The following is a 17,020-nucleotide window of genomic DNA, read 5'->3' as shown; positions in this document are numbered from 1 at the left end:
CGAAATGTGGTGCTACAGAAGAATGCTGAAGATTAGATGGGTAGATCACATAACTAATGAGGAAGTATTGAATAGGATTGGGGAGAAGAGAAGTTTGTGGCGCAACTTGACCAGAAGAAGGGATCGGTTGGTAGGACATGTTCTGAGGCATCAAGGGATCACTAATTTAGTATTGGAGGGTAGCGTGGAGGGTAAAAATCGTAGAGGGAGACCAAGAGATGAATACACTAAGCAGATTCAGAAGGATGTAGGTTGCAGTAGGTACTGGGAGATGAAAAAGCTTGCACAGGATAGAGTAGCATGGAGAGCTGCATCAAACCAGTCTCAGGACTGAAGACCACAACAACAACAACAAGTGGTTTTTGTAATAATGAATGCAGTGTATTGAACACAGTGCAACAGATATACAGTCCAGCTAATTAGGTGACTTCCAGCTTTCTGTCTCTGTTGTTAGAGCACACAAGAAAATGGAACACTTTGAGTTACGTAGTGGCCAATAAAGTTGAGTAGTAGTGATACTACTTTCAAAATTATGTTAGATAAAAGCCAGCAATTTAATAAAGTACCCGTATACAGCTGGAGCTGCACTCATGGTTCAGTTTGTTTCTTAACCTCCACCACTTTGGCAAGCAACCTACTCTATTGATCACAGCTTCAGTAAATCTCAATTATCTTGACTTGCAAGATTTGTTTTCTGTTTGTCAGACTGATATTAAGTATTTTTAGTAATAGCCCAAAGTGAAAATTACATTGACATTCCTTATGCACTTTGTGATAGTTGGTTTGCTCCTAGCTTTGATTCTGTATGGCTACTGCCTGCCAGTTGTTGGATGTTGTATGTCAGTGGATGAACACTGTCATAGACTAATCTTTCTGAAATCTGGGGCAAGAGTGCAAAGGTTTTTCAATATTTGGTCATTTGCAATGCTTCGAGAAGTTTTGTTTCTTTCTTGCCACAAGCACTGTCCCCCCTTCCCCCCTCGACAGTCTTTTTATCCTCCTGCAAGTAATACCTTCTAGGTCCCAACACTTTCTAAGTTTAATATCTATCTATAAGGTTTTTGTAAGGGGTGTTTTTTTCCGGGGGGGGGGGGGGGGGGAGGGGGGTGAATGGTTCTAGCTGTGAAACACTGAACAGTTGGCTCCCTCTGAGTTACCAGCAGCAGCTCCCTATTTGTTTACAGATTCCAAAGGCATGCAAATATTTGCTTGGGTGAATCATGTGAACAAAAACCAGGCTGTGGAGAAGATATGTCATCTGATAAAAGTACAAAATACATCTGTTCTTCAAGCAGCCTTTTGAAAAAGTTGCTGCTAATTGTAGTAGTATATGGCAAGGGTTTGTGAATGTGAATCTCAGCAGGCTGCCACCCGCCTTAAAAGCAATGTTGTAGTAGAAGTGCACACACCCTCTATATTAGCAAAAGTGTTGTAACTGTAATGTAATGATCTAATGCACATTGCAACAAGAGAGCAGCAGCAAGAGTAAGAAGGAAGAGGAGTTTGAAATATCAAACTTTATCGAAAGAATGTAAAACAGTGTGGATACACCCTGGGAAATGCAGGAAAAATGTTTTGACTGATCAGAACTGATACCCTAACAAAGACTTTTACTTCAGCCTGCTACTTCAGAATAATAATGCAGCAATAAAACATAAGTGAGAGAATAACACCAAAATAAAACTTTAGTTGCAAAGAAAATGTGCCACTTAAACAACAACAAAACACAGCAAAATGTATCAAAGGCTTTAGGAGAAGAATATGCAATACTTCGTAACAACAAATTGCTTTCTATGAGCATGACATCACAACTGTTCACATTTCTAACAGGTTGTGGGAAAATATTGCATATAGTGCTTCGAGCAGTGTTAACTTTCAAAGTAAATTTCCTTTTGCGCAAGATGAATTATGCTATGTGTAAGAATGGACGATGAAATTCTAAAATCAAGGAGTGTATGACCCATATTCAAAACTTAATACTTGAAGACCAGCCACTTAGAAAACTTTTGGGTACAGAAGACAAGCCATTTATGCCATTACTTATAATTTTACTGGCACATTTGTATTTGATATACTGCATCTTAAAGGGAACACACAGTAAAATATTCCAAGCTTCAAGGTTAGTTTTTCATATTTATTTTAGTTCTTTCGTAGATTACAGATTATGCATAATGATGGCAAAAGAAGTGTAATTATCTTTAATAAAAAAAAAGTGTGCGAAGTGAGTTCTTGAGAAATTTCACACGTAACTGGCTTGTCTGTGCATGACGGAACATGTATTCAGTCGGGCTACCCACGAAATGTTTGGTGCACAGTGCACAGCAGTGAAATTTATATTTGTGCTTGTCAGGAATATTCATCTGCTGCAATTTAAGCTGAGCAGTTAGGATCCTGCCTAACCACACTCTCGGGGAGGGTGGAGGGGAGGCAAAAAATGGTTTATGATCAATATTGTATGTTACAGCTTAGCTTTTCTTGTCACTATGGTGTATGTATATTAATTTAAACCATTAACTTTCCCTATTTGTGTGTTCGTGCTACTTAACAGTGTGGTTGCTTTTTGCCGACTACATCACGTGTCCTATGCTCTGAGTATCTGCTGCCATTGACTGGCTAGATCATGAGCCATGAGCTCTGATTGGCTGACAAAAAGGCATCACAATCCTGATTTCAGTGCTTTGGAAGCTACCATGCTGTATTTAGTGGAATTTGTGTTTACACTTTTGTAATACAAAAATATGCAGTGTACATGTGGCTGTACATTGAAGATTTTTCCAAAATGCATTGCTTTTTGCTGGGTTTCGTTTCCTAACATGCTGGGAAGTTCTACTCTTCTATAAAACTTTTACCATTCAAAAGATTGATAAATTTTACAGCTCTGAAGGAAAGTATATTGTTATTTAACAAGGAAAAAATGAACTTTCGCCCAGGATATAGTGTATTTTCACACAGGAAAAAGTGTATTTTTATCTGGGAAAATCTGTGATTTTTTTCTTATCTTTTTCTTTTGTTTCTCATGTATAAATTCTGTAAAGAGTTGCAAAAAAAGATACATGTAAAAAGGAAAGCTGCCTTCATGCTTGCCTTTGTTAGTTTGATATCACTTAAAAATATGAAAAAGGACGTATTCAACATCAAGATATGGCCCTGTATTCCAAATCCTACAATTCGCTGTAAATTTCAAATATCTCGAAGCATTACAATTGCTGAGAGAGCATTGTCATAAATGCTTCTATAATTCAACAGAATATGGACGAATTGAGAACCCATGTAGAGTAATTTAATGCTTTGAAGAGTGCCCTTCCAGAGAGGCTTTTATCAGCTGGACTAGCAGATTTTCATTGTTTTTAGAGGAAAAGAGAAAAGAAAAAAGAAATGGAAAAATTAGTGGTTAGACAATCTTAACCCTATTGTCAGATTGAAGTTTAGCCCTTTGTTAGCTAATAAAAATTTATAATAAATGTGTTTAGCATAATATAACACTGCACAATTAAAAAAAAGTACTCTTATTTATCTGAGAGAACGTTTGTACATAGTTTGTTTCAGTGTATGTATTTTAAAGCAGTTGGGTATACATAGAGCAAGAACACAATTGAGGTAGTAACAACAAGTTTCCTTACTTAAATCTTGGTCACTTTTTTCCTTACTGGCGTGCACTGACATAAATTCAACCCGTATCTTGCTTTTGTTCTGTTGATGGTAAATTCCTAGAAAATGTCTTCCATTCAGTCAGCTTGGGTTAGGTCCAGGTTCTGAGGAACACATTGGTATGTATTTATGTATGTTAATCCCATTAGAGAACAATTTGTTGACTCTGTCTGGCATTGCACTAGTCCATAATTTTTCCTTTCATTTGGGCTTCTGATTTTCAGGTATAAAGTGCATGGAATAGATAGCTTTTCAACTACTTCAGACAAAATGGTAGTCTACTGTACATTCAGAACTGATCTATAAACGCCTGTTTTGTGTTTCTTGTTATTTAGCACATCAGGCCTTATTTTAGTGACATAAGTTACTGGTGACCACACAACAATCTTAAATGTAGATGCTGTATGGAATGCTACTAGCACCAAAACAAAGTTGAAACTTTCGTATTTCTGATGCATAAATGAACTCCATAACAATCTAAATCAACCAGTGGAAAATCCACGATGGAATGTTACAGTATTATGAAAAGGATAGAACACACCATATAGCAGAGATGCTGAGTTTCAGATAGGCACAACAAAAGGACTGTCAGAAAGCGAGCTTTCGGTCAACAAGGACTTCCTCTATAATAGACAACATAGAATGAAAAATTGAAAACAGGCTGTAAGAGTCTGTTAGTGTAGTGATTAGCTCCACATGGAAATGATTTTGTATTCAAAATATCAAGAATACCTGTGTAGCTTGACTTCATCTTATTTATTCTCTTAATCACTCCTTGTTTCTTATTATTGCTCATGAGAGGCACTGATCATTATTTTAATTCACCAAACACTTTTTAGGAAATTGAGTGTGTTAAATCAGATACACATGTTTTGATGTAGCTAGTACCTATTATTAGAAGAGCATAAACTCACTTTTCTCTGATTTCAGCATAAATTTTTGCCATATTTCTAATGACTACTGACTTGTATTTTTGCTGATATGCTTTTATCAGGTCACTGTTTCACACTTCCTGTTTGCTGCTTGTTGGTGTGAACATTATGTTTTTGTGCCCTGTTTTTTGAATAATTGGCCCTTTGTAAACAGTTTGCCTGGCAGTGTGTGAAACATCACCTTTCCTCAAGTGGATTCACATTTTGCAGTGTTATCATTATTTTTTTTTTTCCAGAAGGTCCAATCATCCAGCCTAAGGAAAATGTGGCTACAGCAGGATGGTTCATTGGAATGATGCTGGCAATTGCTTTCCTATTGCTAGTATTGGTCATTGTATGTATAATAAAGCGGAATCGTGGCGGAAAGTATGCTGTTCATGAGAGGGAAGCAGCACATGGGCGCAGTGACTATCCGGATGAACCAGGCTTCCATGAGTATTCACAGCCGTAAGTTATTTTAATATCTGAATATGTTGTTGACATAGGTATTGTATTGTGAGTCTAGATATAGTACTTGGACTAAAAATTCAGAAATGTTGTATTCCTTCTAATTTACCTGGTTGAAATTTTCACGCTTTCCATTGTTTTGTCTTTAGTGTAACATTTAAGCGATGGTATATTATTTTTGAAATGTTTAATAGCATTCCAGGTCTTCATGATGAAACAACACTACCAGTTTTCAGTAATATGGAGCTAATTTGATTACCTTTCCATGAAGGTATATTTTTGTGCCAGTAAAATTGAGGAAAGTTAAAACATAAATGATTATAGACATGATCCATTTGCAGTGCAGTGATTCATTAATATAAATTAAATATACAATAGATATAAATTCCTGCTTTCATTGAAGAAGTTTGTGTTGCTGTTACTTTTCCACTTGCTTGAGCAAATGTGCATGACACTGACAAGATTAACCTTGCCTATATACTTGCAAAACCAATGTAGTCTTTTTTCTGAATCACTTTATACACTAGGGTCCATGGTATGGCATAGTAAGCAAGCCACAATACTCCCAATTCTCACCAAGAAAGTATGCATATTTGTATGCTGGTTGCAACTTGAATCTTCAAATATTATTTGCTGCATTTTATATTTGTGACCAACAGAAAGATCTATGGTGCTGTCCAATATTTATGACTTCTGTTACTAAGGAAGCGAAGTAAAATATCATTTGCGAAAGTTGTCTTTTAAATATGACTGAAGGTGAGCTGTATAACATTGCTGGGAGCTTACAGGTCCAAAAATTCATGGCTCATTTGAAAACTTCAAAATTGTTAGAGCTTCTGTTCATTAAATTATAGACACTGCATACATAATCAGTTGTCATTTAGTCAAATATACTCTTTTAAGAATATTTGAAACCTACAGATATAACCATAGATAGCTGTTGGCAGTTTTTTCTTGGATTAAGATAATGTTTCCATTGTCACTAATTATAATTAATTATTCTGTGATTGTGTGAGCACTGGTATTTACAGGCAGATATCCTAGTGCTGACTGTTTGGTGCTATGTACTTTTGAAGACATAATATAATAACTGTCCTGGTATATTTCACAGTGATGTGAAAAAACTGCAGAAAATGTGAACTAACACCCAAACAATCCAGTGTATCTTATCTTGACCTTGAAAGTTTATTTTGAGATTTCTTTCAGTTGTGTGTGAGGTAACTACATTAAAACTTTCTGGATAGTTACCAACGTCTTGTGCCATCAAATGTGGTTACTAAAACAAGGTAATTTCTGTTATGTCTGTGTTCCCTAATTGCTTAGTACAGGATGATTATACTTAAAGAATGTTGCCAACTTTGAATGGAATATTGTTGAAGAAGGGGGAAACATTATGGGGGGGGGGGGGGGTGAAAATTTTCCACTAGATTATGCTGTTTGACTACAAATGGCAGATAAATCACAATACAATGACTGTGGTGTGAGTTGCACATTATACCCAAAGTACTGTGCAGTGTGCAAGTTCGACATTCAGCAGTTGTGGCAGTGTAAGGTAAGCCCATCCACCAGGACAAGGTCATACACATTGGATGGGAAAAATAGGTTTTTTAATTGTCCTCGGGCCAAAAACCACATAAAAAGCAATGATGAAATCAGTTTTTAATTGTTGTGAAACTGGTGCAAGACATGTTCAGTAGTGTATGCTGTCCATCGTTTCTGTCACAAGTTGAAGTCGAGAAACAGCATGTTCCACAACAGATGGAATGTTTCGGGTCACGTTAGAATGTGTTGCGCAGCACATGCCTTCAATTCCCTGTGTTTGTAATTTGAGCACTAAACACTGCTTCTTTCACATAATGACATGGACGGCCAAGCTGTAGGGAAATGATGGCTGAGAATTCTATAAATTCCAAAACGCTTCTGTAGCAGTTGCTTCACTGGCTGTGCAATGCGCGGGGGGCTCCATCTTGCACAAAATCGATTCTACCTACACACCCATACTGTTGATGGGGCTGGAATGAGATTGGAGTGCAAAAGGCAGTACAAGTAACAGGATCCATCTCCTCAACAAAAATGTGGCCCTATGATAAACGATACCATCACAGCCACCTCTGTAGAATAAAAAGGTACTGGTTGATGTGCCCAAATTCTGCAGTTGTGTGTACTGAATTGTCCTTGGTGTGATGGAAATGGGCTTTGTCTGGCCACAGATGTCCCCTGGTCATTTCCACCTCCATGTGAGCAAGAAATTCTAGAGCAAATGTTTGTTTTACTGGCAGATCTGTATGAAGCAGCTTCTGTACATGGGTAATGTTGCATGGATAGCAGTGCAGGATGTTTTGTAGAATTTTGTGTGCAGCGCTCACAGGCATGTCCAGAATTCTGCCAATTCCCAGTCCACTGCATGTTTGCACACCACTGCTCGACCCCTCCAGAGTGATGTAGCTGCATCTTCTACTGACATAAGCTCAGTTGCTTTCCTCCTCTTGACACTTGAAGAGAATGTGTCTTTTTGAATTTCGTAATCATTTTCTCCAGACCCTTAGCAGACGTCAGACCAATGCCTTTTTTATACTGCTGAGTGTCCAGAACCAGCAGCATGTGATCCAGTATTGAGACAGACTTCCTAAGTGTCTTAGATTCAAACTTAGGAACAGCCATGTGCACCCCATCTTTTACACTGAGGTAACAAAAGTCATGGGATACCACCTTTTGTCCAGTGTAGTGCAGCAACTCAACGTGGAATGTACTCAACAAGTTGTTGGAAGTCCCCTGCAGAAAAATTCAAGCCACGCTGCCTTTACAGCCATCCATAATTGCAGAAGTGTTGTCGGTGCAGGATTTTGTGAACGAACTGACCTCTCAATTATGTCTCCTAAATGATCGATGGAACTTATGTTGGGCGATTTGGGTAGCTAAATCATTTGTTCCAGTTGTCCAGAATGCTTTCCAAACCAATCGTGAATGGTGATATGGCACATTATCAACCATAAAAATTCCATCGTTACACAAGTAGTCCATGAATAGCTGCAGATGGTCTCAAAAGTAGCTGAACATAACCCTTTTCACTCAATAACTTGTTCAATTGGACCAGAAGTCTCAGTGCATTCCATGTAAACACAGCCCACAACATTATAGAGCCACCACCAGACTGCACAGTTCTTTGTTGACAACTTGGGTCTATGGTTTTGTGGGGTCTGCAGGTCTGCACCACACTCGAACCCTACCACAGCTCTTACCAGCTGGTATCAGGAATCATCTGACCAGGGCATGGCTTTCCAGTCATCTAGATTCCAACCAATATGGTCATGAGACTAGGAGAGGCAGTGCAGGGGATATTGTGCTGTTAGCAAAGGCACTCACACTGGTCGTCTGTTGCTGTAGACCATTAACGCCAAATATCGTCACACTGTCCTAATGGATATGTTCATCATACAGCGCATATTGATTTCTGAGGTTATTTCACACAGTATTGCTTGTCTGTTAACACTGATAACTCTGCACAAACGCCACTGCTCTCAGTTGTTAAGTGAAGGTCATTGGTCACTGCGTTGTCTGTGGTGAAAGATAATGGTTGCAATTTGGTGTCTTCGGCATACTGTTCAAACTGCAGATCTCAAAATATTGAATTCTCTGCTGATTTCCGAAATGGAATGTCCCACAAATCTACCTCTCAGTACCAGTCTGCATCCAGAGTCTGTTAATTCTCATCGTACGACCATAATCACATTGGAAACGTTCTCATATAAGTCACCTATGTACAAATCACAACTCTGCGAATGACTATCCTTTCCTATCTCGTGTATGTGATACTACCACCATTTGTATATTTGCATACCACTATCCTATGACTTTCGTCACCTCAGTGTATTTTGCATATTCTGCCATTGAAGGAGCCATCTAGAGGTAAAATTTTCGTTAAAATTTTGTTTCCATAGTGTTTTCTTCTGGTGTGATAATATTACGTTCAAATTTGACATCATTCTTAGAAGTGGTTCTATTTTTACAGCAGTTTACTTAAATTATAATCACCCTGTACATCCAAGTAATCAGATAAGGGGAGTTATCTCCATACTGTAGCCAAGCCTGCCAACTTTTACAGTTTATCCATAAAATTTACAGGAATTGCAGCATTTTATGGCGTTACAGATGTACAATGTCATTTTAAGACTTCATGGACAAAAATTTGAAACTTTAACATTCAATAATCACCCCACTTCCGTACAGTTGATTGTTTGCGTGGGTCGAAGGCAAGTCTACGATATAATTCTTCAAGCTTTCCCGGCGAGGCATTGTCGTGTTGATTAAGCGGGTTTCTGCCGGTTATTTGCGTCTTTCCTGCACGATATTTCAACTGTGTGACTCGCAGTCCCCTTCAGGTGCTGTCTAATCCTGATTCCAGTGTGGAACGAGTCTGGTATTTATGGCTAAGTTGTGCTAGGCGTTCCCTTTGTGGTCTGTGCCGCATCTGGCACTTCGTCTGTGGTGTGCGCCGACCAATAGCAACGGATGTAGCATTTTCTTCCAGCCGCTGCTGTTCTGTACACTGTGTGCGTGCTTTGTGGTTATTATCCGTTGTCAGTATAGTTGAATTAAGTTCTGAATGGCATCCAAGCTGTGCTAGACGTTCTATCTTCCAACTGTCATAATTTGGAGTCCTTCTGTGAATTAGGACGTTCTGTTATTGTGCTGTATCGTGTTAGGCATGATGTCCGAAGTTCTTGCTCTCCAGGAGCGGCTGCAGTGTCACTTCCAGGCCGATTGTGTTCAAACCGACACTTGAGACTCGGAAGAACATCCTCAGATACTTTGTCTGTTCTCTGAGGTGCCATTTCACATACATCCTTAGTTACATGTACCGGACTGTCACGTCTAATTCAAACCTTATACTTGTGTCTCTTGGGGTCTGAATGTTGCCTACGTTGCGTCTTCAGAAGATCGCGTGCTGGGTTCCAAGCCGGTATCATTATACTTCATAGAATGGTTGAGGTCTAAACAATGCTCGGCAATCGCTGATTTGGTTGCCTGCCTCAGTTTTGTGTGCCTTTGGTGCTCTTTGCACCTGATGTCAATGGTCCTGGTCATCTGGCCAATGTATGCCATACCACATTCACATGGTACATGGTAAATGCCCGTTTCTGTAGACACAGGTCATCCATCACATCCCCTAGCAGAGCTTTAATCTTGGTGGGTGGATGGAACATGCTTTTAATGTTATGTTTTTGGAGAATACTGTTGATTTTGGCAGATATTGGCCCAACATATAGCAAATGTGCAACTTCTTGCACCTAGCACAATGTAGGCATAAATACTGGACTTGTTCCACACTGGAATCAGTATTAGGCAGCACCTGAAGACTGTGAGGTACGTAATTGAAATATTGTGCAGGAAAGACGTGAATAACTGGCAGAAACCTGATTAATCAACAAGACAAGTCTATGATAGTCCATAATTTATTCTTTGATATGATTGGTACTTCTGACTGTGTGATATTTGTGTCGTCGTTGGAATTGAATTTAAAGCTGGGATAACAGTTCTTCCCTGTGAGTCTTATATGTCGACAGGCTCTGCTCAGCAATTTCTTTGTTCTGCTCCGTTCACTTGCTGTGATTTAACCATATTCTTTGACCATGTGTGAACTAGTTACATTTAATTCTTACGTGTGTGTGTGTGGGGGGGGGGGGGGGTTGTTGTTGTTGTTGGCGGCTTTCCTCCCCCCCCCCTCCCCCCTCATGTGCTTATTCTACATTCACGAGGTTGGCGTCATGTTGATTTAATGGTTTAAGACTTTGTTTGCTTCGAGATGTTTCAAGAAAGTGTTTGACTGCCTTGAATGTTTGTCATAATTTGTATGTGATATTCTGTTATCCAGGTTCCATTCGATATGTATCGAAACATTTGTTCTTGGACATTTTCATATGCTGTATTCCTGTTGTAAGATTCATGAATAAATCCGCCAAGAAACAGTACTTCCAGACATTTAAAGAATCATATTCTGCTGATTTTCCATGCATACTAAAATATAGAAAGGGAGAAAAATTTGCGTTTTGCACGTTATGTGGGTGTGATATTAATATTGCGTATGGTGGAAGAAAGAATTTGAGTAATCCTGTGAAGTGCGGTAAAAACATAAATTATGTTAAAGTGAAGGAAGGTAACAAGAAAATCAACACTTTTTTCTTTGCCAAGTCTGGAAACATTGACAGTGACATAATTAGGGCCGAGTGTCTGTTTACTTCCTTTTTGATGGAACACAATGTTCCCTTAGGTGCAGCTGATTGTGCTGGTGCTTTATGTAAGATTATGTTTCACACATCAGAAGTTGCAAAGAAATATAGCTGTGGTCATACGAAAACGACTTGCATTGTAAATAAAATGGCAGAAAATGCATCATCTGAAGTTTTATGTGCCTTCAGAATGAACCATTTTCTTTGGCAACGGATGAAAGCAATGATTCCAATGCCAAGTTGTATCCAGTTGTTGTTACATTCTATGATTTTCTGCAGGAAAAAGAACTGAACACTGTGCTGTCCATGCGTGTTAGACGGGGGCTCAACAGGGTGAAACATAGGTAACCTGATGTTATAACAGCTGAATTCTCATAACATACCAATTGAAAACTGTGTGGCTTTCTGTTCCGACAATGCTGCTGTTATGATAGGACACGAAAATGGTGTTTCAGCAGTTCTGAAGGAAGTTCAACCAGGTATTGCAGTCATAGGTTGCATTTGGCACCTGATTAATCTAGCAGCTGAAAAAAAGTGCTGCAAGATTACCACTTAAAGTGGATGAGATCTTTGTTGATATATTTTATTCTTTAGAGAAGAACGTCAAAAGAAAAGAATGCCTTCAGAAATTTCAGAACTTGCACAATAAAGAGGCAAAGAAAATTCTGAAGCATGTACATACTACATGGTTATCTTTAGTCAGATGTTTGGATAGACTACTGGACCATTAGTATCCACCTCTTCCTTTCTTCAAGGAGGAAGTAATATTATGTACCCAAAACATTTCCTCAAGCTTGACATCTTTTAGAATACCTAGAGTTGAACAGAGGGGATTCAAGAGTATCAGAAGAAGAGAATTCTTGATTCTGCTACTACACATGCCATTAAAAGAATAGCATATTATTCCAAATGAGACAAACCCATCCTTAGAAGTAAGACGTCTGCCACAACATGTAAGGTAAAATTGTTTATGGTCTTATCCTCAAACTTAAACAAGGCCTTTTGCACTTCCCTTCATGTGGCTATGCCTGTATATGACAAATTGAATGTTGCCCTTGAGACTTCTTCCCTACAAGTTCACTTTTTGTTACAACTTCTAATGGATTTGCTAAAGCAGTTGTTCACTAAAGCTCATAATTGCTTGAAATGGAGCACAACTTGATTCAAAAGCAAAGAAGTGATGATGAGTTAGTTATTGACATTTAGACTTCGAACATAGTGAATGATATCCAGGATTTCAGATAAATCTCATTTCTTTTCATTGGTGATAAACTACATTTGCACTGCCTGTGACTACATTATCATCAAGTTTCCACTCAAGGATGATGTGTTAAAGCATGCTCAAGTTGCTAGGTTAGACAAAATTAAAGATGCACAGTTTTCTTCCAATTGTTTTTTCTTGGGAAAATTTCCTATCGTATTGTGCAAGGAAGAGAATGAAATTACAGGTGAGGTGGTGAATGAGCTTCAGAAGCAGTTCACAGCTCTTCATCAGCAGTTCACAGATCTTCAGGTAGATGATACTAAGCAATTGCAGTGGGGCACAAATACCAAGTTTTTTTGGAGCTGATGGATGTATTTAAGTTCAACTGACTTTCTATAGTGATACTCTCTGTTCTCACCATTCCCCATAGCAATGCAGAATGAGAAGGTGTTTCAGCCTTGCGAAGAAAAATTGAACAGAGTTCATATCATCCATGTTCAGTGAACCTCTGGAGTCTATTTCTCTTTTGAAGACCATGAGTTCCGGTCCCAGTTATGACAAATCATTTTCTCAAGACTTGTTGCAGGAAGCTAAAAATGCCAAAACTGTGACTTTTAAGGTCAAACTCGCATGTGATTTGCAGTGTGTATTACATTTTTCTTGCCTGTGTTATGTTGAACAAGTTTTATTGTGTAAAAGCTTTGTCAGTTATTCTGTATCTGCTTCATTTATCAAGGAAGTCCAAACTAATATTCACCACACCTGCTGCTGTTTAACATTGATTTCATCTTCTGCTGCTCTTTAACATTGATTTCTTCTTTATTGTTATGTTCATATACAAATCATTGGCTATGATGTAAGTAGGTTTGATTTCATTGAACTATCCTGTTTAAAACATGAATTATTGTATTTTGTAGCACAAAAGTCCTCCCCCCATGAACCATGGACCTTGAAGTTGGTGGGGAGGCTTGCATGCCTCAACGATACAGATAGCCGTACCGTAGGTGCAACCACAATGGAGGGGTATCTGTTGAGAGGCCAGACAAACGTGTGGTTCCTGAAGAGGGGCAGCTGCCTTTTCGGTAGTTGCAGGGGCAACAGTCTGGATGATTGACTGATCTGGCCTTGTAACATTAACCAAAACGGCCTTGCTGTTGTGGTACTGCGAACGGCTGAAAGCAAGGGGAAACTACAGCCGTAACTTATCCCGAGGGCATGCAGCTTTACTTTATGGTTAAATGATGATGGCGTCCTCTTGGGTAAAATATTCCGGAGGTAAAATAGTCCCCCCATTCGGATCTCCGGGCGGGGACTACTCAGGAGGATGTCGTTATCAGGAGAAAGAAAACTGGTCTTCTACGGATCGGAGCGTGGAATGTCAGATCCCTTAATCGGGCAGGTAGGTTAGAAAATTTAAAAAGGGAAATGGATAGGTTAAAGTTAGATACAGTGGGAATTAGTGAAGTTCGGTGGCAGGAGAAACAAGACTTTTGGTCAGGTGAATACAGGGTTATAAATACAAAATCAAATAGGGGTAATGCAGGAGTAAGTTTAATAATGAATAAAAAAATAGGTGTATGGGTAAGCTACTACAAAGAGCATAGTGAACGCATTATTGTGGCCAAGATAGACACGAAGCCCACACCTACTACAGTAGTACAAGTTTATATGCCAACTAGCTCTGCAGATGACGAAGAAATTGAAGAAATGTATGATGAGATTAAAGAAATTATTCAGGTAGTGAAGGGAGATGAAAATTTAATAGTCATGGGTGACTGGAATTCGATAGTAGGAAAAGGAAGAGAAGATAGTAGGTGAATATGGAATGGGGGTAAGGAATGAAAGAGGAACCCGCCTGGTAGAATTTTGCACAGAGCATAACTTAACCATAGCTAACACTTGGTTCAAGAATCATAAAAGAAGGTTGTATATATCCTGGAGATACTAAAAGGTATCAGATAGATTATATAATGGTAAGACAGAGATTTAGGAACCAGGTTTTAAATTGTAAGACATTTCCTGGGGGTCTATACAAGGGCGATGTACTAGAGGACAATATTATGGAAATGGAAGAGGATGTAGATGAAGATGAAATGGGAGATACGATACTGGGTGAAGAGTTTGACAGAGCACTGAAAGACCTAAGTTGAAACAAGGCCCCGGGAGTAGACAACATTCCATTAGAACTACTGACAGCCTTGGGAGAGCCAGTCCTGACAAAACTCTTCCATCTGGTGAGCAAGATATATGAGACAGGCAAAATACCCTCAGACTTCAAGAAGAATATAATAATTCCAATCCCAAAGAAAGTAGGCGTTGACAGATGTGAAAATTACCGAACTATCAATTTAATAAGTCACAGCTGCAAAATACTAACACGAATTATTTACAGACGAATGGAAAAATTGATAGAAGCCGACCTCGGGGAAGATCAGTTTGGATTCCGTAGAAATGTTGGAACATGTGAGGCAATACTGACGTTACAACTTATCTTAGAGGAAAGATTAAGGAAAGGGAAACCTACGTTTCTAGCATTTGTAGACTTAGAGAAAGCTTTTGACAATGTTGACTGGAATACTCTCTTTCAAATTCTAAAGGTGGCATGGGTAAAATACAGGGAGCGAAAGGCTATTTACAATTTGTGCAGAAACCAGATGGCAGTTATACGAGTCGAGGAACATGAAAGGGAAGCAGTGGTTGGGAAGGGAGTGAGACAGGGTTGTAGCCTCTCCCCGATGTTATTCAATCTGTATATTGAGCAAGCAGTAAAGGAAACAAAAGAAAAATTTGGAGTAGGTATTAAAATCCAGGGAGAAGAAATAAAAACTTTGAGGTTCATCGATGACATTGTAATTCTGTCAGAGACAGCAAAGGACTTGGAAGAGCAGTTGAATGGAATGGACAGTGTCTTGAAAGGAGGATATAAGATGAATATCAACAAAAGCAAAACAAGGATAATGGAATGTAGTCGAATTAAGTCGGGTGATGCTGAGGGAATTAGATTAGGAAATGAGACACTTTAAGTAGTAAAGGAGTTTTGGTATTTGGGGAGCAAAATAACTGATGATGGTCGAAGTAGAGAGGATATAAAATGTAGACTGGCAATGGCAAGGAAAGAGTTACTGAAGAAGAGAAATTTGTTAACATCAAGTATAGATTTAAATGTCAGGAAGTCATTTCTGAAAGTATTTGTATGGAGTGTAGCCATGTATGGAAGTGAAACATGGACAATAAATAGTTTGGACAGGAAGAGAATAGAAGCTTTCGACATGTGGTGCTACAGAAGAATATTGAAGATTAGGTGGGTAGATCACGTAACTAATGAGGAGGTATTGAATACGATAGGGGAGAAGAGAAGTTTGTGGCACAACTTGACTAGAAGAAGGGATCGGCTGGTAGGACATGTCCTGAGGCATCAAGGGATCACAAATTTAGCATTGGAGGGCAGCGTGGAGGGTAAAAATCGTAGAGGGAGACCAAGAGATGAATACACTAAGCAGATTCAGAAGGATGTAGGTTGCAGTAGGTACTGGGAGATGAAGGAGCTTGCACAGGATAGATTAGCATGGAGAGCTGCATCAAACCAGTCGTAGGACTGAAGACCACAACAACAGCAACAACAGCACAAAAGTATTATTATTTTCGTCAAGCCGGGGTATATCAAAATTCATTAGATTTTTTTGTCAAGCATGAATTTTATTGATAGCCCATTTCAGAAGTTGGCAGGTATATATAGCAAATTGGATACGAATACTCATCCACCATCAGTATAAACCAGTTCAGAGTTAATAGTGAAATACTTTGTAAAACGTGTCGATATGGATTTGAGTTAGTAAGTGGGACTGCTTTTTTTGGTACCATGTCAACAAAGAATTTCATATTGCAGGACTCTGAAAGAAAATCTACACAAACATTTGAGAATAAGAGAATAAACAAAACATGGCATCCAACATACACGTGAACCAAAGTGCATTGTGTACGTCTAGTCTGAAATGTGTGGAATGAATGTCTAATCTACCCCCCCCCCCCCTCTCCGCTGCTCTCTCTCTCTCTCTCTCTCTCTTTCTCTCTCTCACTCACACACAAACACACACACACACAAAAATCTTCTGTTTTGCCTCATGTGTATTTATTTATTCATTTTACTTCATTTCATTTAGGCTTGATAACAAGTCACATGGTCGTGGATCAACTGCCAGTGATCAGAAAGCTGCACCAGAAAGTGATACGGATTCAATGGCGGAGTATGGTGATGGTGATACAGGTGCGTGAATGTCTTATGACTTGAATGAAATTACAGAATGAGACTTTTTTAAACTTGCTTGCTTTAATAGTGTTTCGTAACTCAGAGTGGTGTAAGTATATTTAACCAGCCATTCTCTTTCACAGGTTAGTATATATCAGTAAAATTGAGAAATTACTTTTTATGACTTGGAAGTTTTCCCACATTGACAGTAGTTAATGGCACCTGAAGACTCATGCAGAATTGATAGCTGAACCTGTATTATAGTGTGTGTGTGTGTGTGTGTGTGTGTGTGTGTGTGTGTGGAGAGACTCTGCCA

General features: G+C 38.9%; 2 protein-coding genes across 2 annotated transcripts in view; one reads left to right on the top strand and one right to left on the bottom strand.

Annotated features, from left to right (window-relative positions):
* The window catches only part of LOC126483665 (neuroglian), a 215,071-nt gene that overhangs the window by 147,911 nt on the left and 50,140 nt on the right, over positions 1–17,020 (bottom strand). The window lies entirely within an intron of this gene.
* Positions 1–17,020, top strand: part of LOC126484852 (neuroglian-like) — a 46,360-nt gene that overhangs the window by 26,772 nt on the left and 2,568 nt on the right. Inside the window, exons 10-11 of the mRNA XM_050108447.1 lie at positions 4,817–5,027; positions 16,619–16,722. Of these exons, the coding sequence (XP_049964404.1) occupies positions 4,817–5,027; positions 16,619–16,722 (315 nt within the window). The remainder of the gene's footprint in view (positions 1–4,816; positions 5,028–16,618; positions 16,723–17,020) is intronic.

The sequence above is a fragment of the Schistocerca serialis genome, chromosome 6 (genome assembly GCF_023864345.2).
Source record: "Schistocerca serialis cubense isolate TAMUIC-IGC-003099 chromosome 6, iqSchSeri2.2, whole genome shotgun sequence".
NCBI classification, from domain to species: Eukaryota; Metazoa; Arthropoda; class Insecta; order Orthoptera; family Acrididae; genus Schistocerca; species Schistocerca serialis.
The sequence above is the reverse complement of the archived record's forward strand: the minus strand, read 5'-3'. Positions and strand labels throughout refer to the sequence as shown.